This window comes from Nicotiana attenuata, unplaced genomic scaffold, assembly GCF_001879085.1.
Source record: "Nicotiana attenuata strain UT unplaced genomic scaffold, NIATTr2, whole genome shotgun sequence".
NCBI classification, from domain to species: Eukaryota; Viridiplantae; Streptophyta; class Magnoliopsida; order Solanales; family Solanaceae; genus Nicotiana; species Nicotiana attenuata.
The window spans coordinates 54,298-79,586 of record NW_017671078.1 but is presented as its reverse complement, the minus strand read 5'-3'; the positions used below and the strand labels follow the sequence as shown (position 1 = coordinate 79,586).

Below are 25,289 nucleotides of genomic sequence, written 5' to 3'. Positions count from 1 at the left end.
CGGTAAAAGAAAACAGAAGAAAACAAGAATTAGTGAAGGAAAGAGAAATGAAGGATTGAGGGTGAGGGGGAGTAGGGGTATGGGTTGGAGGAATTGTAGAAAATTCAACTTTTATTAGAGGTTAGTTTTCTCTAATATTATTAATCATAGCAAGATTTCTAACATTTTTTTTTTTTTTTGTACAGTTATTCATTTCATTTTAAAGATACTACACTCTTTATTTACGTGCGCTGATCCTGTCCATGATACTACTTACGTTCCAACAGATGATGATGTGATGCAATATTCTTTTTAGTATGTCTAAAATAAATTATGCCTCTTTTTGTATTAAGAAACAACTTTAAACTTCTCTTTATTTTTGCGAGATATTTATATCACACAAATATCTATTACTTATTTTAGACCACTAGTTTTTATAAAGTCTCTTTTTGTTCTTTCTTACACTAGCTTGTTTAACCTAAAATTTAATTATTAGGTCAAGCAATTGAATTTATAGGATTAAGGCATTAAACCAAAGTAATATGATCCTCTAACACTATAAAAATGATGAGCGTAACGTAAAACAATAATGACAAAGTAAGTAACTGAACAATAATAACGAGAGAGAGAGAATGATTCTTATTGATCGATCCGAATGATCAATTGATAGTCAACAGTAGTGTTGAATGCTAAACGAGTAGAGAATTTGCTAGCATTTTTGTGTACTAATGTGTGCTACAATGGGAAAGAACAGGGGTATTTATAGGATAACTTAACCCTAATTAACTACAAGCACCTGCATGTTTTGAGGATTATCATGGTTGTTGGACGTGATAAGGTAGAATCCCAAATTCTTCTAAGTTTGCTAGCACTGAGATAGTGATAGTTCGGGTGTTTTGGATCGTACGGATGGAAGGTTCCAGAACTTTGCCATCAGTGATGGTAAAGCAGAGCGAGGACCTAGTTCTAGGATGGTTAAGCCTTCTTTGGTTTTCGGCCAAGCTGACACTAGATAATCAGGGTTGACTATGACTATTTTGTGCATTAATATTAACCTCTTGTGTTATGATTTTGACCATGTTGTGTGCACACAAGTGGCATGAGTTAATGTTGCTGGACTTTTTTTTGCATGTGCTTATTAAATCTTCTTTCCAATGATGCCAAAAGGGGGAAAATAATTGCAGGGGGCAACATACAGGGTAACAGGAATCTGGCTCTCAGGGGGAAGGCGTCTGATCTGTAGGGGGAACATGCTAGAAATCTGGTTCCAAAAAGGGAATATCAATTCTGAGTTTGTCATCATTAAAAGAGGGGAAATTGATAAGTTATGCCATTATGGTTTTGATGATTTGTCAAACTTTAGTAAGGAACTAATAGGAACCTGATACAATCAGTTCCTTTGTGCCTATTGAGGCATACTCAGTCGTCTTGCCAAACTCTCAAGAAACCAGATAAGGGAATAGATAGGATCAGTTCCTCAATTGTCGCATAGTCAACTCTACAGTTGTAAAAGTTGTTTCATTGTATCGACTTACAGCAGTGCAGCGGCATAACTGCTGCTGCTCGAGGCCAAACCAAAGGCTGTAATGTTCCTATCTCTTCACACATGTTCTCTCATATATAAACCACATCATACAATGTTTGACCTAACACTTGATAATCTGGAAAAAAAAAACCTATCATTCAAGTGCCAACTGCCACTATTTCCTCCATGTGAACTCAAGAACAAAGTTGCTACGAACCAAGGACCAGATCCCAATACTAAAGATGTCTTGAGTCCTTGAGTTTGTTTTGTCTTTGTCTTTTGTTCTTTACTTGTATTCCTACACAAATTTTTAGAAGTATTTTGTAGGACATCATTTAACCCCTATTGTTTTGGTTGTTTGACTAGAATTAGTCAAGGGTTTTGCTTTGCAATAGAGATATTGCAAAGGGCTAACAATAGAATTATAGTAAGGAGTGAAGGATTAAGTGTTTAATTCCTAGACTGCAATAGGTTGTAATCTGAAGTTTGCTTAGTTTAGTGGAGTTGAAATCTACTGGGGTAGCTCAACTTTCCATGACAGAGTTGAGGCAAGAATGTCGGGTGCTTCCAACAACGCGAATGGAAGAGGTCCAGTTCCTCCCGGTGCTCCCGTAAATCAAACAGCGCAAAGGGTTGATAACAACACCCCGAGGGGTGGTCGACTTCAACAGGGAAGGGGGAACGGCAGTGGATCTGGTAACAACAACGGGAATGATCCCTTTAAAGCGGAGCATATGTGGTTTATAAGGGAAATAAATGTCCGAATGGAACAATTTCGGGCGCACCGCTAGTGTTGAAAGAACCGGACTCAAATAAATACACCCAGCTACCATTCAAACCGAGTGCGTCTGAGTTAATCCCAAAGCGATTCAAAATGTTAGACGTACCAAAATATGATGGGACTTCGGATCCTCAGGAGCACATCACCACCTACACAACGGTGGTGAAGGGAAACGACTTAGCTATGCACGAGATTGAGTCGGTCCTGCCGTAGAAGTTCGAGGAAACCCTCACGAAAGGGGCCCTGACATGGTATTCACTTTTACCCGATCATTCAATAGAGTCCTCCGAGATGCTCATGGATTCTTTCATCAAGGCCCACACCGGGGCCAGGAAGGTACAGGCCCAAAAGGTCGACATATTCAGAATTGCGCAAGGAGAGTCCGAATTGCTGCGAGAGTTCGTGACCAGACTTCAGAAGGAAAGGATGCTGCTACTGGTCGTGCCAGATGAGTTGGCAACTGAGGCATTTACTAAGGGGCTGAAGCCGAGGAGCTCTGACACTTCTCGAAAACTGAAAGAAAGCCTGCTCGAGTTTCAAGAAACTATATGGCAATATGTCCACAACCGTGACGAATCAAAGATAAGAATAGAAGACAACCAGCTCTATTTCCTAGTATCAGCCAAGGGTCGAGACCGAGAAAAGAATAAGGAGAAGTCGAATGATGATTTTGACACAGATTGGCAATCTTCTAAGAGCCGGTTTTTTGCCTTACGAAAGGGCCGAAGGATGCGGAAGAGGTTTTCGATTGGTGGAAAGGTTTGCTACCGATAGGAGAGCTGATTGTGGCTAGAATAACAGATAATTGCAGGACAAAGAGCTATCAGGCTCCCGGGATTCCACCTACCCAGACTGTCCGAGTATAATTTCAATGTCAACATGGTGGAGCTGGTATTGGCGATGAGAAACATTAAGGAAGAATGGTTTGCGAGGCCGATGAGATCTGATCCCAATCAAGGGATCCTAATATATGGTGTGGGTATCATGGGACTAACGGCCGCCGGACTGGGGACTGTTGACATCTGTGCGAGGAGGTGGCGACGTTGCTGAAAAACAGCCAATTCAGAGAGTTCTTAAGTGACCGGGCTAAAAATAACTGCGGCTGCAACCGGGATAACGCAGAACCCTCGAAGATAAGAGATATCCTCCTCGACTAACGATCAACATGATTTTCGGGGGGAACGAGATTAATGGTGTAACCTTTTCAACAACAAAAAAGACAAAGGTATCTGTGGCTCATAGCAAAGGCTCCGGGAAGTCGCCGTGGACGATATCACCTTCATAGAGGAGGACGCCGATGGACTCCTACTACCGCATAATGATGCCCTGGTAATTTTTCTTAATGTTTAGATTTTTAAATTAAACGTGTTTTGGTGGACCCAGGAAGTTCAGCCAATATCATCCAATGGAGAGTGCTGGAATAAACCGAGTTAACCAGAAGTATCATTCTGGCCACAAAGTTCCTCATCGAGTTCAACTTAGCAAGTATGACAACCCAAGGGGAAATCTTGCTACCCACAAACGTCGAAGGGGTCATGAAGACTACCTTATTTGAAGTAGTAGACGGCAACATGGGCTAAAACATTATTCTTGGCAGACCATGGCTACACGAGATGAAGGTTGTGCCATCGACATACCATTAACTTCTAAAATTCCCAACCCCAGGGGGAATTAAACAAATAAGAGGAGATTAACCGGCGGCAAGGGAGATGAACGCGATCTCGATTTCTAGCAGTAAAGGGAAGGAACATGCGGCATAGCAATTACATGAACCGATGCCTGACCCCGAACCAAACAAAGTCGAAAGAGGAGAGGAGCCGTCGGAATCCTATCAGGGACCAAGGTATTTCCAGGTACCAGAAGAAACTGATGCAACTAAATCCACGGCGGAAGAACTCGAACAAGTCGCATTGTTTGAAAAGTTCTTAGAGTGGAAGTTCCACTTGGGGACATGATTAAACCCCGAGCTCAGGTCAGGATCTATAGAATTTCTTAAGATTAATGTTGATTGTTTTGCATGGTCGCATGCAGATATGACAAGTATCCCTCTAGAGGTGGTCGTGCAAAAGTTAAGCCTGGATTGCCGAGGTCACCAACTGGCAGGGCTACTGCATTCGATAAGTGCCAATGCCATGTGCCGCTAGTTCACCAACTGGCAGGGCTACTGCATTCGATATTATCCCCGTGGCCCTTCATGAAATGGGGGATGGATATAGTTGGTCCACTGCCACCAGCTCCCGGCAAGGTAAGGTTTCTTTTGATTTTAACCGATTACTTCTCTAATAGGGTCGAAACAGGTCCTTATTAGAAGATCAGCGAGCGCGAGGTGGTCGATTTCTTGTGGGAGAACATAATTTGCAAATTCAGAATACCAAAAGAGATAGCCTAAGACAATGGGCCATAGTTCATAGGCACAAAGGTCACAAAATTCCTTGAGGATTTGAAAATCAAAAGAATCATATATTCACCATACCATCCGAGCGCGAATGGCCAAGCGAAGTCGAAAAACAAGGTGATCATTCAAAACCTCAAAAAGAGATTGGAAGCAGCCAAGTCAAGCACGGCAGAGACACCTTTCTCTCTTATATGCAGAGCAGAAGCCCTGATCCCGGTGGAAGTGGGAGAACCTACCATAAGATACTTTTGGTCGGACAATAAACAAACAATGAAGCATTGTTGGCCAAATTAGAGCTGCTTGATGAAAGCAGGGACTTGGCGCACATAAGGATGGTGGCCCAGAAAAAAAGAATGGAAAGATACTACAATAGAAGAGACAATATCCGTTATTTCAAAGTGGGAGACTTAGTTTTAAGAAAAGTGACTCAAAACACTCGAGAGCTCATTGTAGGGAAGCTGGATCTGACGTGGGAAGGCCCCTACCGGGTTTCAACTGTCACCGGGAAAGGATCATATGAACTGAACAATCAAGACGGAGTAAAATTGTCGAGCAACTGGAATGTGGCAGACCTCAAAAGGTATCATTGCTAATGAGTATAGCTTATACAGAAAGTATGTGCTGCACTCTTTCTCCCTTTGTCCAGTTTTTTTCCCAATTGGGTTTTTCTAGCAAGGTTTTTATCGAGGCAGCAACGGAAAGCATACTACGAAGGAAACACAATCAGCAGAAATAAGACCTTTAAATGACAAGGCATGGAAACAACAAACCACTGCGGGATGGTTGGATAGTCTTTGGCTCGATGGAAAAGTTCCTAACGGGAAACAAAGCTTGCTATCAGACCAAAAGTTATTCGACCGTTCACGAGTTCCCTTTCACTATAAGCCACTGGGGGTGGTTACATAATCTTTGGCTCAGTAGCAAAGTTCCAAAGGGGAAATGAAGCTTTCTATCGGACCAAAGATTATCCAACCATTCACTAGTGGATTCTTCGAAAGAGCAAGACCTCCAGTATTCCAATTCGCATTCTTCGCATTCGAACACTATGGGGAAATGATATGAGAATACGGCAACCTGATTGCCATAGAAACCGGGACTACGAATTGGGAACAAAAATGTGTCATGGGGACCGAGGACCCCGTAGAAGCAAGTTGTACAAGTTAGGCACAAGTAATGGCAATTTCACTTTCAGCAAAACGAATGCTTATGTACTTTTGAAGATAGAAGGAATAAAATAAATTCCATTTATTTTTATCTTGTTTCTTGTCTAAAAGATGAATTAGTTTTATCATTTTGAAAGTTAATCTAGTACTTCAAATGCTCGTGCCGGAATGAACACATACGTCCTCTTCAAGAGCACCGTAAACATAAAAGGGCCCTCTCTTATGAAACCCTCACAGTAAAGGGTTGGTTCCGGAAGAGTTTATGCCCGGACCCAAATGCTATCAGAAAAAAATGCACCCGAAGCCTTGCATAATTTAATGCCAAAAAAGTAAACTTTGCGCAATGCTTAAACGAAAAGCACTTTTATGTAACAAACGTGCCAAGCAGCATAAATACAAAAGTATGAAAAGAAAACAACCAAGGGAAAATAAAGTAAAAAACTAAACTACTGCATCCCCAGAACTCGGGGGAAGAGGAGCATTTGTGCCCCTAGAGAAGTAGGCGGATATGCCGTTGGCTCGAGATCTTAGCCTTCATCATTATCCTCTTCACATTCCTCCTCAGTTCCCGAGAACTAGGAATCGGAACCAGAAGAGTCAGTTCTATCGGGTCGAGTCGGGAGGCACCGTCGGGCGGTTGACTCTAGCTCTCGGGCCTTGGCGATCTCGGCATCAAAATCAATGACGCCCGCTTTGGCTCTTCCAAGATTTTTCTCCTCATGCTATACATAGAACGTATTTTCTCAATAGTGAGGGAATCCGCTCGATGCTGGAGTTCTGATTTAAGCTGATCAACATCGGTCGAAAGGCTATCCCGCTCGGATCTTGTGGCCCTAAGGCTGAGATCAAGGTCACAGATAGTAGAGATATGAATCTTATTGTGTTCCAGACCCTCTTATACTTCTCCTCCATCTGGGCACGCTTCTCCTCAGCAGCATCAACCTCTTTAGCTTTGGAGTTCAAGGCTGCCTCCAAATTATTCAATCTCTCACTAGAGGCAGCCTCACGCTCGGCAGCAGCAAGAACATCATTTTGGACCTCATACCATTTAGTCTTGGCTTCTTCAAATTGTACACTTAACTGGGAGGCTTCTTGGCTAAGGTCCATCACTTCCTGCTCCCTCTGCTGCAGCCGAGCCTCCAACTCACCGGCTTCGGCAGCTTGTGCTTCCAATGCCGGGAGGCGAGCAACAACTTGGTCCCTCTCGGCCAATAGTTGATCCCGCTCGGACGTAAGATTTTTTTTATCAAGGATCAACTTCTGAAGGCCCTCGAAAGCAAGGAAGTTGGCCTGCAAAGCAAAAACCCAAGTTAGATATTGTGAGAAAGCACGGGAGAAAATATATTATTGATGTATATACATATGTTACAATGAGCCCTATATATATACACACATAACATGTCCTACTCCTAACATATATTGGATTAGGGTTATTTATTTACTCCTATTTACATGACTATTCTAACACTCCCCCTCAAGCTGGTGCATATAAATCATATGTACCAAGCTTGTTACATATGTAGTTAATACGAGGACCAGTGAGGGACTTGGTGAAAATATCTGCAAGCTGATCATTCGACTTCACAAACTTTGTAGCAATATCTCCCGAGAGTATCTTTTCTCTAACAAAGTGACAGTCAATCTTAATGTGTTTAGTTCTCTCATGGAACACTGGATTTGACGCAATATGAAGAGCAGCTTGATTATCACACACAAGTCCCATCTGACTAATCTCACCAAATTTCAACTCCTTGAGCAACTGTTTGATCCAAATTAGCTCACATGTCGCCATAGCCATTGCTCGATATTCTGCTTCTGCACTAGACCGAGCAACCACATTCTGTTTCTTGCTCTTCCAGGACACCAAATTTCCTCCTACCAAGACACAATATCCAGACGTAGAACGTCTATCAGAAGGTGATCCTGCCCAATCAGCATCTGAGTATCCAACAATCTGCTCATGGCCTCGACCCTCAAACAATAAACCTTTGCCTGGAGCTGATTTTATATACCGAAGAATGCGAACAACTGCATCCCAATGACTATCACACGGAGAATCCATAAACTGACTCACAACACTCACAGAAAAGGAAATGTCAGGTCTTGTCACTGTAAGGTAATTTAATTTACCAACCAACCGTCTATATCTTGCAGGATCGCTAAGAGGTTCCCCCTGTCCTGGCATAAGTTTAGAATTCGGATCCATCGGAGTGTCAACCGGTCTACAACCTGTCATTCCTGTCTCTTCAAGAATATCTAAGGCATACTTTCGTTGTGAGATCACAACACCTGAGCTAGACTGAGCGACCTCAATACCCAGAAAATACTTTAGTTTGCCCAGATCCTTAGTCTGAAAGTGTTGCAAGAGATGTTGCTTCAATTTAGTAATACCATCCTGGTCATTGCCGGTAATAACAATGTCGTCAACATAGACCACCAGATAAATACAGAGACTCGAGGCAGAATGCCGATAGAATACAGAGTGATCAGCTTCACTCTGAATCATGCCAAATTCTCGAATAACTGTGCTGAACTTACCAAACCAGGCTCGAGGAGACTGCTTTAGACCATAAAGTGACCGACGCAAGCGACATACAAGGCCACGAGACTCCCCCTGAGCAACAAACCCAGGTGGTTGCTCCATATAAACTTCATCCTCAAGGTCACCGTGTAAAAAAGCATTCTTAATGTCCAGCTGATAGAGGGGCCAATGGCGAACAGCAGCCATGGATAGAAAAAGGCGGACTGATGCTATCTTAGCCACAGGAGAGAAGGTATCACTGTAATCGAGCCCAAATATCTGAGTATATCCTTTGGCAACAAGACGAGCCTTAAGACGATCAACCTTACCATCCGGACCAACCTTGACTGCATACACCCAACGACAACCAACAGTAGATTTACCTGAAGGAAGAGGGACGAGCTCCCAAGTACCACTCGTATGTAAAGCAGACATCTCGTCAATCATAGCCTGTCGCCATCCTGGATGAGACAATGCTTCACCTGTAGACTTAGGGATGGAAACAGAGGACAAAGAAGATAGAAAAGCATAATAGGGTGATGACAAACGATGATAACTCAAACCGACATAATGGGGATTAGGATTAAGGGTGGCCCGTATACCTTTCCGAAGTGCAATCGGTTGATTAAGAGGAGACAAGTCCGCAGTATTAGCAGGGTCAGGTGCAGGACGTGAATCAGCTGGACCTGATGCTGGGCGCGGACGACGATGATATGTCAAAAGTGGTGTTCCTGTGGCAGGGAGTCTAGGAGGAGCCACACTAGACTCCTCAACGGTTGGAATGGATAAGACTTCTATAGCGGAAGGTGAAGGAGGAGCTATAGGAGACTCGGGTAAGACTTCTGTGGCGGAAGGTGAAGGAGGAGCTATAGTAGACTCCTTAAAGGTCGGTATAGGTAAGACCTCAGATATATCAAGGGGGTCAGAAAGGTCAGAAGAGGTAAAGAAAGGTTTAGACTCAAAAAATGTGACGTCAGAGGACATAAAGTACCTACGAAGATCAAGTGAGTAACAACGATATCCCTTCTGAACACGAGAATAACCAAGGAAGACACACTTGAGAGCACGAGGAGCTAACTTATCTTTCCCAGGGGCTAGGTTATGAACGAAACAAGTGCTCCCAAAAACACGAGGGGGAACAGAGTATACGGGTGATTGGGGAAACAATACTGCATACGGTATCTGATTCTGGATGGGAGAGGAAGGCATCCGATTAACTAAATAACAAGCTGTGAGAACTGCATCGCCCCAAAAACGCAGCGGAACATGAGATTCAATGAGAAGTGTGCGAGCAGTCTCAATGATGTGCCTATTCTTTCTCTCTGCAACCCCATTTTGCTGAGGGGTATAAGGACAAGAGGTCTGATGAATAATTCCTTGAGAAGTCATAAACTGCTGAAATTGAGAGGATAAATATTCTAAGGCATTATCACTGCGAAAAGTGCGAATGGAAACACCAAATTGATTTTTAATTTCAGCACAAAAATTCTGGAATATAGAAAACAACTCAGAACGATCTTTCATTAAGAAAATCCAAGTACATCTTGAATGATCATCAATAAAACTAACAAAATAACGAAATCCCAAGGTTGAACTGACTCTACTAGGACCCCATATATCAGAGTGAACTAAAGAAAAAATAGACTCTGCGTGACTCTCAATACTACGAGGATAGGAGGCTCGGGTATGTTTCCCGAGCTGACATGACTCACACTCTAATGTGGATAAACTAGACAAACCAGGCACCATCTTCTGAAGCTTGGATAAGCTTGGATGTCCTAAACGTCTGTGAATTAGGTCCGGAGGATCTGTAACTAGACATGCCTTGGAGGATTTTAGGGAGTTAAGGTAGTAAAGCCCTTCTGATTCAAGTCCTGTTCCAATCGTCTGCCCTGTACTGCGGTCCTGCATAATAAAAGAATCATCAATAAAATATATACCACAATGGAGGGCACGAGTCAAACGACTAACAGATGCAAGATTAAAAGGACAGCCAGGGACATAGAGAACGGAATCTAGAGTGACAGAGGGTAGGGGATTCGCTTGTCCAACTCCTTTTGCTTTGGTTTGAGACCCATTGGCTAAAGTAACAGTGGGAAGAGACTGTGAATACGCAATATTTGACAAAAGTGATTTATTACCAGAGATATGATCAGAAGCGGCTGAGTCCACAACCCATTGTCCAGGAGGACTAGACTGGGAAACACAAGCAAAAGAATTACCAGCAACAGAAGTATTAGTCTGAGCAACAGAAGCTACTTGTGGAGATGTCTGCTTACTTGCTCGATACTGAAGGAACTCATTATACTCCCCTTCAGATAAAGAAAATCCCTGGTTACCTGTAGTCTCAGTCTGAGCAACATAAGCATTTTTGGTTGGGCGGCCATGTAAAGAATAGCATACATCACGAGTGTGTCCAAGTTTATGACAATAGGAGCACTTGGGTCTAGATCTTCCAAAACGACCTCCTCCTCGTCTATTCTCCATAGTATGAGATGCCCGATTGTCCACTGATTGGGATACGAGGACAGATGAGTCAAGTGTCTGTGATGAGCTCACTGGGTGACTAGGTGCTGCAGCAAGGCGAAGTAATCGAGAGAATAATTCATCAACTGTGGGGACGGTTGGACTAGCCAAAATCTGGTCACGTACTGAATCAAGGTCATTAGGGAGTCCAGCGAGTGTAAGAACTAGAAACATCTTCTGTCGTTGCTCTTGTTGTTTTTCAATACTAGCAGAAACTGGCATCAACGTCTCAAATTCTTCCATGACTGCCTGAACTTGTCCCAAGTAAGTAGACATATCTAATTCCTGTTTCTTCAAGCTTGTCATTCGCGATATTACATCATAGAAACGAGATATGTCATTAGTGTATAGATTACGAGCCTTTTCCCAAACTAAATAACATGTCTGGAATGGACGGAACAAGGGCATCAACTTGGAATCAATAGATCGCCACAGGATACTACATAACTGAGCATCGACCTTCTCCCATTGTGTTTTGGCCTTTTCATCACCTTCGCTAGCCTTTTTTGTTAAATGATCTTGAACTCCTTGACCTTTACACCACAACTCGACAGATGAAGCCCAATCTAAGTAGTTTGAACCTCCCATTAAAGGTTCTGAGGTAATCATAACACCGGAACTGCCAGAACTCGGGTTTCTAGACCCGAAAGCATCGACTCCCAAAGACATGGTTGGATTATCACTAAATAACAAAAAAGAATCAACTGAAAATTCTCTGAGACAGATGAAGAAAACACTGTGTTTGCCGGAAAAGTACTGTAGCTGCCGGAAAAATCAGTGTAGTCGCCCGAAAAACTCAAAGTGGTCGGAATTAAAAAATAAAAATATGGACAGGCTCGGAATTGCAGGGCGATCCAACTGCCCTGAAGAAGCGAAGCCGAAAAATGGCCGGAAGAGGCCTCACGCGCCGGCGCGTGGGACAGACGCGCCGCCGGCGGCAGAGTTCCGACAGGCGCGTGACGGCGCGTGGAGGGCTATTTTCCGGTGATTTTTTCTGGGGTTTGGTCGGATCTCTCTTGGGAACCTTGTGGTGGTGTTGGATTTTGCACAACACTGTTAATTAGTGACTTTGACGCAATAAGTCACTTAGGTCACCGGAAAATTGCACGGTGACTGAGTTCTTTCTTCCCGGAAGTCGCTGGAATGATGCACAGCGATATGTTTCTCACTAAAGCTCTGATACCATGTGAGAAAGCACGGGAGAAAATATATTATTGATGTATATACATATGTTACAATGAGCCCTATATATATACACACATAACATGTCCTACTCCTAACATATATTGGATTAGGGTTATTTATTTACTCCTATTTACATGACTATTCTAACAGATATCCTGTCACAACAAATCAAGAGAAAACAGATAGCAAAAAGAACGAGTACCATATCGTTGTTGCGTTGTGCATGGATTATTTATCATACACTTCCCCGAAAGAGAGTGTATCTTCTTCTTGTCTTTCTCTGAAGACAGCGGCTTCACGTAATTGGCGAGTTCCACCGGCTGGATAGAAGATGGCACTCGGTAGAGACCGAAAGGAAGACACTCCTCCTCCTCTGGGATTTGCAGAGGGGAGCGAGTAATTGTGCCCCAAATTCCCATGGTTTGGGGACTGGGGAGGAGGGTCATCATCCTCTCGGATGTCCGCAGCCGGTGGGGGTGATGTAGCAGTTGTTGGTGACGAAGGGATGACCGGCGAGGAAGGAGATGAAGTTGATGGTGTTGTGGGTTGAGAAGCAATTGCAGCAAAGGAAATGCTGGTTGTAGGTTGCTCATCAATCGAAGACGGAAGAGGCCCGATAATCAGCCTCATAGTACTGAGAGTAGCAGCGGGGACTGGAAAAGGAGAATTTGCATTCTCTACTAAATCATACTCTCCCCGTAGCGCTTGGGTATCATCCCCGGTTGAGGTTATAAGCTCTTCAGATTAAGCATTTTGTTGAGCTTATGAAGGTCGTTGTCTCCTTTGTAAGAAAGCCCCTTCATCACTGGCTTCCCCATCATCATCAATCAACATAGTGACAACGGCTGGCTCAGGTACGACTTTCTTTACCTTTTTATTTTTTCCATCGGCCGAGGAAGAGCACCTTCTTTTTGGTTGCTTGGTCTCCGAGAGGAAGCACTTGCATCGGAAGCAGATCCGGTGGCGCTTGTTCGAGTGAAGGCCTCTTTCAGCAGCCTCGCAGCCTCTGCCGGATCAGCTAAAACATCCTCCTCGGAGATGGTAACAGAGCCCTGCTGAAGACCTTAATTCAACGGAAAAAGAAGTTAACCAATTTTCTTATACACAAAAATGAGATAAATACAAGATTAGTTTCGCAAGCCAGCTTACCATAATTTTTGGCCTTCCACTCGTATTTGGGGGCCAGTTCTTTCCACCAGCGGGTCTCAAGCGTGGTAGTGTCCAGAATCGTCTGGACCCACTGGTCCAAGCCTTGAAACATTGATGGTGTCCATCGAGTTACTGAAATAGTGAAAAGAGAAGGATCAGTAACAACAGGAAACAACCTTTTTTTCAAGAGAAAAGACAGGCTTTAAACTTACATGTACGAGTCCATGACTCAGGGAAAGATGGAGTTGTGGCTGAGATAATATCCTTGGTAGAAACAACAACGAACCGCTCCATCTATTTACGGTCGTTGTTGTCATCCATGCTGGTGAGCAAAGCATGGTGGCCATGTTTGCTAAAGTTTATTACTCACCCAAGGAAAATCTTGGGTGAGTAGAGGTTCATCATGCGAGCCAAGGTGAGCTCTTCATTCGTTTCCTGGCACAGCCTCCGTAGACAGGCTACCGTTCGCCACACCGAAGGGCCCACTTGTGCCAAACAAATCTGGTATTTATGGCACAGCTCCAAAATCACGGGGTCAATTCCCCAGCTCAAAGGAAAACTCACCCAAAGTAAATGGGTACAGATAAACGTACATAAAGCCCTTCTTAGGGAAGGTTACTCGCTCCACCAGTTTTAGGAGCGATGATATTCAGATCATGGCAATCACAATCCTCCTTCACAGCAGGAATGCTAGAATGACGGATGGAAGAAGAGTACACGCCAACAACCCATGTACGAGAACTTGTAGAAGGAAACTTGTCCTCGAAGTCCTTAGTTGTGTTGAGTCTTCTGGGAATGATGGTGCTTACCATAGGAGGGCAACATCATCGGTGTTTTCTTTGTTTTAAGAGAACTGGAGTTCTTGGAGGAGGAAGCCATGGTTAGCAGAAGGTAATAAGAATTCTTTGAAGAAGAGGATTAAAGAAGAGTGAAAGCAAGAAAGAGTTGAATGCAAAGAAGTTGCGAGAGTTTGAAAAACTATGAAGTGTAAAAGAAAAAGAATGAGGCGTATAAGTAAAGAAATAGGCGGCTAAAATCGTGGCCATGATTACCTCGAGAACCGACGAAAATATTGCTAAATCGTGGAGTGACGCGTGTTCGGGGTATTAAATGCAGATAGACGTGCATCTAATCAAGCGTCAGAAACTTTTCAGAAGAGATCAGAAAATTTTCCGCCAAGAAAGGAATCTTCACCAACTTCCCGATGACACAAAGATGTGCCACCGGAAGCAGGGGGACTATCTGTATAGGGTAAAATCGGCTCATATTAAATACTCGAATAATAGAGCGACACGTGAAACCGAAGATATACGGAAAACGGGGCAAGTGGAAACCAAAACTGGGGACAGCAGCTTCGGTTAGCACCGGGCAGATCCCGAAAGGAATATTGCTAATGAGGACAAACAAATATTTGCCACCAGATGGCATTCAATGAAGAATATTCCTCAGTATTAAATACGCAATCCGTTACAGCGAATTTGACATTCATAATCAACGGCCCCCATAATTGTCATTTAACAGGGGCTTCATCCTAGGACCTTGTTTCCTAGGTGTAGCTATAAATAGTGACTTCAACAGCCTTTGTAAGATACGAAAATTCTGACAAACTTATGCTACACATTATTCCAAGCTCAATAATATTTATTTTCAGTTTATTGATATTCTTATTGCTGTCTTTGGAAGCTTTGCTCCCGGAACCAAGTTGTTTGCTATTTTATCTCGATTTCAACGCTAAGTCTTGCATTTTATTTAATTTATTTATCATTTTGGGATCAAATCAATTCGGTTGTCTATAAACCATATTATAAAATCAACTGTACCGATTTACGGGTAAACAATTTATACCGCAAAAAGACTAAAAAAGAATCTTTTTGTTGACCTTAGATCTTTTCGTGTAATCTGTTCAATAATTTATTGTCGGTTTTGTTTTCTTGGTTCTATTTTGTTTCCCGGAGATAGCTTATATGGGGATTGAGGGTGCTAAAAGTGTAAGAAGTTGGCGTTTCTCTTTAAGAAAGTGTTGAAAAACTTTCTGGAAATCGATTTTCAACCAAACACCATGAGAGAAAGTATTCCAGTTTTTTCAAAACCGAAAAACTTCCACTCGTCCCTTCGGGGACATCCGATAAAATTAGAATGATACAGAGAAGATTAGCACGGCCCCTGCGCAAAGATGATACACATAAATCGAGAAATTGTCCAACTTTTTTTTTTTAAACATTCATTACTTCTATTCCAGCCATTTTGAAGAAAACAGAAAATTGAAAAAACTTTGAAAGAACAAGTATTAGTGATCACAAAAAATTACCAGCTACTTACAAACGAAAAATTAACAGACTCATGTATGCCAGCCAAACGGGACTAGTATAAGTATGAAAGCCAAGATATCTCTAAGCTAAGGTACCTTTGATATGTAAACAGATACATACAGTAGCTTCAATGAGCCATTTTGTTCTAAAGATCCTCTATAATTTCTCCAAGATATAGTTCTAAGCTACTGCGATTGACCTTTTTCTCTTACAACATGACATTGTAACTGATCTAAAGCTTATGCCATAGACCTCGACATGAGGCAGCGATTTGTCTGCATTTTCATTATAGCTACTTACAGAAGAAAACATTAACTGCTAAGCTAAGGTACCTTTGATGTATCAGCACATGCAAACGCGGCTTCCAAATAACACCTTTTATTGTATAGATCCTCTAACTATGTTCACCCGACTCTCTACTATTTTGATTACTTTGACTGAAAAAATTTGTACTAAAATCTTGATTACCGAATGCCACCTTCCTAAACCAACTTATTTCTGCAGATTGTAATGCAGAGCTATGTATTGCACTTTCACCAACTTTCATCCCGTTTGACAGATCATGCATAGCCATACCATCAAAAGCTCTCATGATCTGCGAAGCATAAGCATGAACGGAATGTAAATGCCAATCACGAGATGTCTTAAGGGCGTTTCTGGCATAGGTTTTCATTCAATAAAATGGAACAAAAGTTACCTGTCCCATTGCTGGTCTCTTTGAAGCCGAGTGGCGCACACAAGATGCAGCAGCCTCAATCATTCGAAAAATCTCACTGCCAACGTAGTTCTTCTCAAGGCGCGGATCTGCCAACTGATCAAATTCCTCTTTTTCAAGCGCCTGACTAAGCAAAGGTCGAGCCTAGAAGAGAAGAAGATCAAGTCACTGTATTATCTAACTTTTTTTGTGAGTGATTCAGTTACAAAATCATTTTATGCTGAATTCAAGTTTAGCAGTGGTAATTAGTACCGATTTTCAATTCTAATCAAAATAAAAATCTTCTCAGACAATTCAGAAGAATATTGCCATGCTTCCTTAGCAAAGATAAATATATTTGTTAAGGTACTAAAAGCTTTTTCAACTGGCTATTGTCACTACACTGACGAGAAGAGAAACTAAAGAGATCAAAAAAAAAAAAAAGCATAGTAAATGGAAGTCACGCGCTCAGCATTATCGTAAAAGATACTAGTTTCCCTTTGCTCTTGTTATTGGTTTTTCAGTTTTTTAACATAAGAGGATCAATGAAATCAAAGCAGATAACTTGGCGAGCTGTTTTATTGTTGCAAAAAACAAAAACAACTATAGACTCAATGTTTTGGGTGCAGAAAAAGATTGATACACTCTCCATCTCAATTTATATGAGTCTCTCTTCATTTTGGAGCATTCCAAAATGTTTGACATTATTTTATTAATACATACATTCTATACTCCCTCCATCCCTTTTAAGTTTGACCGGGCGTGGAGTTTAACAAGGAAAAGAAAAAAGACTTTTGAAACTTGTAGTCTAAAATAAGCCATAGACATTTCTATGACTATAAATCCGCTTATTAAGGATAAAATGAGAAGTTTAAAGTTAAATTTTTTCTGAATACGGAAATATGTCATTCTGTTTAGGACAGACTAAAAAGAAAAGTTGCCACTTAAAATAAGATAGAGGGAGTACTGCTTCTACAGATCTCGAGAATTCAAATTAACTCAACTATCAAAATTTTAAACTTAATTTGATGAGATGTTTTCTCTATCAAATTAACTTTTCACTTGTTACATCAATATTTTCTTCCACTACCACCAATATAATTTACAAGCTAAATGAACAATTTAAACTCTATGTCTAGTCAAATACTGTCATATAAGATCAGAGAAAAGTAGTATTAGTAAACTGATACTCATGGCTATTATCATGGCAAAAAGTTCCCTTGGTCTATTTTGACTTCATGTTCATGATATCTCATTTCGCCCTTATCAATCACTTAACAAGTCGATTATATGAAATCCAAGTTCCCCTGGTAAGCTCCAATACTCTCTTTCTCAGATAAGGGGAAGGGGATTGAGGTAATCTAAACAGGTGTTCCAGGTCTAAGAGAAAATATGGTAAACATAGGATGCCAACTATTGCACAAGATTATTCTCCTCAAAAGCACAGTTCACAGTGGAATCATTATGTTTAAATTCTAAGGTGTGTCTGCTTCCAAATTGCATATGAGTTTCCTATCCTATAAACATCAAGAAAGACAAGGTCACTATCTGTTATGAAAAGACAGAGCTCTTGCAACGAAAATAACAGACATAATTCAGAACCCATCCAAAGATGAAAAGCTTTTGACTCCACAAAAAAGCTTAAGGATACTTAAGTATTAAAATTGAGAAGTCATTCAGGTAGTTCGAATGATCAACCAATAGGATATTATAGATATACTCTTTTCATGACAAATAAAAGGATCCTGTGCTCTCTATGGCTAATATTTCCATGTTTCTCATCAATTGATAATCTTTATCTAGGCTTACAGCATCACAATCTCATTCTTCTCAGGAAGGCCTCGCCGTGTGGTAGAAAAGGGTAAAATAAAGAAAAGGAACTTCACTAGAAGATCTACAAGAGACCTACTGTACAGTAGCAAATGGTGGTTTCTTCAAACATCAGCTACCAAGTTCTTGTGCAGTGTGGGGAAATGACAGGAGCAACAACCAAATCCTGACTCAAATGAAATGTAGAGGTTATCCGAGCTAAATGAGACTAAAATAGTACGACATACTGTCTGCATGCGGATATGCAAGTTTATAGCCTTTAGGTTGGATAAATGACCAATGTAATTATTTCTAACAAATGGTAATAAAAGAGGCCTCATGGAAATAAGGACAGGTTGGCTAGAAACATACCCACTCAACTAGATTCTCCTGCCCTGAAGGCTGAGATGTATCCACTGGCTTCCTTCCAGTAATTAGCTCCAGAAGCACAACCCCAAAGGAATATACATCAGATTTTTCAGTCAGCTTGCCGGTCGATGCATATTCAGGAGCCATGTATCTGAGTTCAATCTAAGGAATTAGAATAAATATGGGCAATTGAAAAAGATTGAGTTTAATATAGTAATTCGTGTGCTTCCAACTTAATGCAAATGTTGGCACTGAAACATACCCAAATGTTCCCACGACACGTGTTGTGATATGACTTTCTGCATCCTGAGCTAATTTAGCCAGTCCAAAATCAGAAACCTAGAGAAAATAAATTAGTTGTAAAGGGTCAGCTCGCAAGACAGAATGTAAATATAGGAGTTTGAGGACTTAGACATACCCCTAGAAAAAAAAAGGAAAAAAGAAAGATTTAGACATACCCGAGCCTCAAAGTTATTATCCAAAAGAATGTTCGATGACTTAATGTCTCTGTGAATAATACGAGGACAGCCTGTCACCCACACCAAAGAATGAGTTAAAAACCAAAAAACAGAGTATCATACTTGAACTATAATTAAAGACAAATTAGAGCACTGCACTTGCATTATGACTTCGTCAAAGTTTCATGGCCTGCAGTAGCACAAGTAACTAGAATGAAGGAAATGAGCATTCATGATCACAAAAATAAAGTAACTTCATCCAGTCTAGCTTCTTTAACTCTTCAATTTAACAGTATAACATAAGAACTCGACCAGTGAAGTTTTACTCAGATGCTTGTCATGGGACTACTGGCAAATCCAGAAGCATATTACGCATTACTACCGCAAAGCCTGATGAGGTCACTTTAGCGTGAAAGAAATACTCAGCATGTTCAAGGAGACTATGTGTGCTCGTGGATAAAAATATTCCTACTCAGGAATGTTATTTCATGGTGCAAAATGTTTATATAATCGAGGTAATATACGAGATGAATAAAACCTTGAGGACACAATTGTAAATTGCATAAGTTATAGCATTACATTACAAAAAGGAAAATTCCAACAAAAAGATCTTGCTACTTCCATTGAGCTTAAACTATTTATTTGTTCCGTTTTCTCTTTTTACTTCAAGTCCTCTTATAGGGATAATAGGAGAATGTTGGCTTTGGAGTAGCTTAGCTTGCTTCCATTAACCTATCACAGTTGTTCAACTAGTGGAGTAGGGATCAATGAAATGAACTGTAAGTGATGATGAATAGGAACGCACAATCTCATATTGCAATCAGATTCCTCCATATGGTAATGTTTTCAACCTCTGTCTTTCTCTCTTTAACTTTCGGGGGAATGAAAAAGGAGATATATTTTGTTCAACCAAAAACGACATGAAGTTAAGATAAACACGGATAACTCAGAAGGATTAAGGAACAGATCACTAATTACAATCTTCATGCAGATATGCTATTCCAAAATCATGCCAAACATTTATATAATGACCTCAGAACCAAATTTTAAACTGCATTAGTAATATCATTATTGTGTGTAACCGTCTCATCTTAAAGTTTAAGCTGTTAGAGAGAGCACACTTTTAGTTACTTAATTATGTCTTCAACACGCCCCTTCACGTGCGGGCTTGATTCTTTTATGATGAGCCAATCACGTGGAATTTTTTTGATAATTGGTGGTGAGACTCGAACCCAGGACCTATGTCTACTCTGATACCATATTGAAGTGTGTGACCGTCCCATCTAAAAGTTTAAGCTGTTAGCGAGAGCACACTTTTAGTTACTTAATTAGTCTTCAACAATTACATCACAAAAAGGAAATGCTAACTGCAAGGCCTTCTACTTCTATTGAGCTGAAAATAATTACATGCTTCCTTTTCTCTCTCTTTCTATTTTCCTTTTACTAATGTCCGCTTTTAGGGAGAATAAGAGGAAGGTGATTGTGGAGATCAAATTTCTCTCCATGATCCTGCGACAGCTTTAGGGATCATTAAAAAATAATAAGCATGACGAATAGGTGTAGAAAATATCAATTGCAATCAGCTTCCCTGTTGTGGTAAATTTTTTAACCTTACTTTCTCTTTTTTTAATGTAGGTGGAGGTCTGTTCAAAATGGAGAAATGAAGTGAATAAAACATGGATAACTCATAAGGATTAAGGGAAGAGAACACTATTACAATCTTCATGCAGATAAGCTATTCCACGAGCTGCGCCAACAGCAATTTTAACACGTGTTGTCCAATTCATGACAGGCCTCCCTTGTGCTGTAAATTGCAAGTATCAACAGCTAGCTTTAGTGACCACACATAACAAATGAAATAATTAAATCTACAAATGTTAAGTTTACCATGAAGATGGAAGTAAAGGGTATTATTGGGAACATAGTCATAAACAAGGAGGCGATTCTTCTCTGAAATGCAATAACCTACAAGTGAAACCAAATGACGATGGTGTATCCGACTAATGATTTCAACTTCAGCTCTGAATTCTCGTTCCCCCTGGCTCCCACCAATATTTAGCTGCTTTACTGCTACATATCTTCCATCTGCTAGATATCCTTTGTATACAGAACCAAATCCACCCTTCCCTAATACATTCTGTGCTGAAAAATCGTTCGTGGCCTCAACTAGTTCTTGATAAGTAAACCATGTCTTTGAACTGCTGAATCCACAAGGGTCCCCTGGAGAACCGAGGAAATTGGAGCCAGTTCCATTTATCTCAGCTGTTGATTCCTCGACCTTCAATAAAGCAGACTCTGTACACAACTTTCACATCTTCTAAGAATTCACTTGAAAGGTCTCAACTACCAATAGTACATTGATCTTTCTTGCAACACTGAATAACAAACTGAAAGGAATTATTTGATAGTTTCTGAAAATTTACCTGATTTTGGAGTGGAGCACACAGAGATTGTCTTGACATTACCAATATTATAGCCAGAATTCTTCTTCTTTTGCTTCCGTATACACCATCCAGCCGCTGCGATAAGACCAACCAATAGAAGAACAAGTACGATGCCGATGGAAACTGTCCCTGCAGTACCATTGCCACTACCACCAGCAGACTTTGAGCTTTCTGCTGGATGGTTTCCAGAACTATGGTTACTAGCATCACCTGAAGGAACTGGTGATGAAGGAGGAGTAAGAGAAGGTTGTGTACCGTTAAAGGATGGAGGTGGTGATAGTTGTATCACAAATGTTGGCGGTGATGAGTCTGAAGGGGAATCAGAAGATGGTGAGGGACTGGGAGGTAATGTAGCTGGTGAAGGTGGTGAATCTTTAGGAGGGCCTGAGGCTGGGGAAGGAGGCGGATTTTCTGATGGCTTAGATGTTGGGGATGGAGGTGAATTTGAAGGTGAGTTGGAAGAAGATGGTGAAGGCGGTGAAGGTGGTGAAGGTGGTGAAGGCGGTGAAGGTGGTGAAGGTGATGAACCTTTTGGAGGTTCAGGAGATTGTGGTGGAGATGAATTTGAGGGTGATTTTGGAGCTGGAGGAGGTTCTGGATTCTGTACGGGTGGCGGAGGTGACAATGTAGGGGGAGGTGATGGAGGTGAACTTGCAGGAGGAGAAGGAGTTGGTACAGGTGGAGGTGACACAGGTGGTGGATCAGGTTCTGGAGGTGGTGGTGAACTAGGTGGCGGACTAGACGGTGGAGGTGGTGGCAAACTAGGAGGCGGAGTAGAAGATGGAGGTGGCGGTGAACTAGCTGGCGGAGTAGAAGATGGAGGTGGCGATGAGCTAGCCGGTGGGCCAGAAGGTGTAGGTGGAGGACTAAAGGTTGGAGGTGAGACATCGGTTGGAGGAGTAGATGCTTCAGGAGGTGGTGGAGAAGCCATTAGTGGTCAATGTTGGTGATAAGGCTAGAAGAGGCTATGTTACATTTGTTGGAGGACAGTGGCTTCCGGCATGAAGATGTTGCATTTGTTGGAGGGGATTTTGCGGGTAAGGATGGAGGAGAGGTCACAAACAATGCAGTGAACTGAAGGCAGTTAGTGGAATTCCAAAGTCTATAACTTGGAGGTGGAGAAATGGTTTAAACATCTCACCACCAACAAAACTAGCTACATGTACTACAGTTCTTATACAATTTCAAAGTTTTCAAACATCAATGAACATCCATTCCACCAAGAATTCCAAGTAAAGTGCAGGCGTCCTGAACTTATTTCATAAAACCAAGATCCCTAATAAGCAATAAACTGCTTCCTCTTATTCCAAGATTTTATCCACAACATCCAAATTCGTTAACCAATTCACTCATACCATGCAATTTCACTCCACACCCAAGTTAAACACCTAGGATTTCAGCACAACAAAAGGTTTAAGCTTTCGCGTGAAATCAAATCTTGCCCACTACCCAGAATTCAGTTTCAGGTCTAAAGCAGAATCCAGCTGACAAATTTCTCCTTTAGCTAATTCACAAGAACAATCCCTCACACACTGCACAGACCCTTATATCAGAGTAAAAAATCAATCTTGTAAAGAAGGCAGTAAGTAAACCATATCCACAACCAGACACCCAAATCAAGAAAAGACAGAGAAAATCCAAGATTTTGTCCTTGCAATGTAGAATTTTACCCTTATAAAGCAAGTAAAATGAAGAATTAACCCTTTCTAAGGAAACCCCACTACAAGATAGGACCATAAAAGTAAATCAATTGTTAGAATATCCACAAAGCATTACCTATTTATTTCCATGCAACAGGCATGATCAAAAGCTGGTGAATTGCAATTTTGCAGCTAATGCTCAACGTAATGAATCAAAAAGGAGGCATCTTTTTGTAAACCTGGGAAGCTCATATCAATGAACAAGGAAAATTGGGTCCCCCCAAATGCAATATATAGGGCACAACAGTGAGAACGACCCGCTAATAAGAACATAAAACTTTACAATTCAGTTATGTGCGTGTATTGTATATGATGTACATGAGGAATATTTGTTTTTTTACAATAATAATGTCGTAGTCATATGATGATCATAGGTTTATGAAGATTGAATTAGGTGTTTCGTTACAACGTCACGATCAATGGGATTGGGCGATGGTTGCGCAACGTTGCTGCGAATGCAAACAATCACAAGGCCCCATTTCTTCTATTCTTTTTTCCCCCTCTTCCCCATTATTTTTTAAAATTTACCAGTTGAGTACGTTCTAATGTATAAGGAGTTTTTAATGAAAATAATATTCTACAAATGTTTTACTTGAAAACTATCTTCATCCGTGTTATAAATAGAATTTTATTTATCGTGAATGTCTATATTTAGAGAGATTCTAGGGTTTATTACTTGGTGGCTAAGTCACCCTCTCCCTATAAATAGAGGGTTCTATTCCATTGTAATTCACTCCAAAAATTCAATAAGAATTCCCTCTCTCTCTTTCTCTGCAATATTGTTCTTCTGCTTTTATTGTTTTGTAACACGTTATCAGCACGAGGCTCCAACCAATTGAGTAGAAGCTTTGGGATTGAGCATAATAATTGTCAACTGTTCCATGAACTTCCTTCATGATTAAATTATGGATTTAAGGTAAGTATCTTACTTTATTTTTCTCTTTTAAATTCTTGAAATTCTATAATTTGATTTTATATACAAGCAAAGACAACAAAGTTTGATTATAACTCTAATGGAGTTTGTAAGAAATTATAACCACCTGAAGTGGTAAAATTTCTATGTCTTGCCATGATCAAATTCTTGTATGATTATGAGCACAAGAAGTGGAAACCCGTCCCATTGAATTTGCTCCATTCTCATTCCCTTAAGAGAATGTGATAGCAATATGCAATAAGTCTGAAAGAAGACAAAATTATTACCATAGAGGTATCAATGGATGTGGACGTGGTAATAGACGAAATTATAATCGTCATTATCGTGGTAATGAGAATAATAAGGATTCTCAAAATAAGCCTTCACTCTATGAAGTTAATGTTTGTCATCGATTTGACATAAGAATTCGTAAAACACATACAGATGACTACGGTCCATTCATGATGTGAATGTGAAAACATCTGATTTATGAATACATATTCATTCTTGGAAGAATATGAATGTGCTACTGTGGTAGTGAATATACCACACTCACCTCTAAAGGAGGTTTGAGATGATATAAGAAAACAATGTCGTTATTATGGCATGAATGGTCATTGGTCACGTACCTATTGTACGCCAAAATATTTTGGTAATGTGATTATTAAATATAACATTAATGCAAGAAACATATCTTGCATATAATTTTGACCATGACTATAATGGTATAACTTTCTCTTTAAAAGAGATATTCACCATATGGATGTTGATAAATATGTGGTACTACAAAATTAATTGAGAACTCTGCAAGAGCCAATTATACTATTTTGGAGAAACACAATTGATTACCAATAAGGTATTGTGTTGTAGTAAGTCTCAAAGAAATTTATTCAGTTTTTAAAGTATTCGCGAAAGCGGTTGGTCATACTGAGACTATAAATAAAGGAAAGATTTAATATCTTCTATTACTACAACTTGTAGCGGGGTAATATGTATGCGAAAAATTACCCGCTTTATTCTCCAGTTTGTACTACACAAATAAAAGAATACCACAATAAAGTGAATGTTTATTGATACAAAAACTCATATCATAATAAACTTAGAGTTTATTGATAATTGCACACGTCATGGTGTAATCTGAAGTTTATCAATATTGATAATTTATTCAGTAGGCATAATTGGTTTACCCATATCAATTTAAGTATGATGTGCAAAAATAAAAGAGAATTCACATGGGTAAATATTAAAGAACTAGAAAGTTCTTTACGAATTCTCTTATATTGCTTGTTCTCATTAATTAATAGATCAACTAAAATTGGGATTGAATCCCATGAATGCTGGAAATATCAAAGGTGAATATGGGCCCATT

The 25,289-nt window shown here is 40.5% G+C and overlaps 1 protein-coding gene across 2 annotated transcripts; it reads right to left on the bottom strand.

The window, feature by feature from the left end:
• Nucleotides 1-15,611: 15,611 nt before the first annotated feature.
• Nucleotides 15,612-23,447, bottom strand: LOC109205752 (proline-rich receptor-like protein kinase PERK9). 2 transcript variants are annotated; one of them, XM_019368498.1, is made up of 9 exons: nucleotides 23,084-23,447; nucleotides 21,287-22,839; nucleotides 20,751-21,158; nucleotides 20,581-20,667; nucleotides 18,864-18,934; nucleotides 18,668-18,744; nucleotides 18,409-18,556; nucleotides 16,231-16,392; nucleotides 15,612-16,128 (listed from the first exon to the last, which is right to left on the bottom strand). In XM_019368498.1, the coding sequence occupies exons 2-9, from the start codon at nucleotides 22,236-22,238 to the stop codon at nucleotides 15,928-15,930; spliced, it is 2,106 nt and encodes a 701-aa protein (XP_019224043.1). In that variant the 5' UTR covers nucleotides 22,239-22,839; nucleotides 23,084-23,447; the 3' UTR covers nucleotides 15,612-15,927. The 2 variants fall into 2 exon arrangements, with proteins under 2 accessions (XP_019224043.1, XP_019224042.1); XM_019368497.1 differs by having other exon boundaries at nucleotides 21,287-23,447.
• Between the last annotated feature and the right edge of the window lie 1,842 nt (nucleotides 23,448-25,289).

Coding starts and splice junctions, on each gene's coding strand:
- LOC109205752 (XM_019368497.1), bottom strand. CDS start 22,238: ATGGCTTCTCCACCACCTCCTGAAGCATCTACTCCTCCAACCGATGTC. Junction 20,668..20,750: donor CCTTTACTTCCATCTTCATG/GTAAACTTAACA, acceptor TGCAATTTACAG/CACAAGGGAGGCCTGTCATG. Junction 18,745..18,863: donor ATAATAACTTTGAGGCTCGG/GTATGTCTAAAT, acceptor TATTTTCTCTAG/GTTTCTGATTTTGGACTGGC.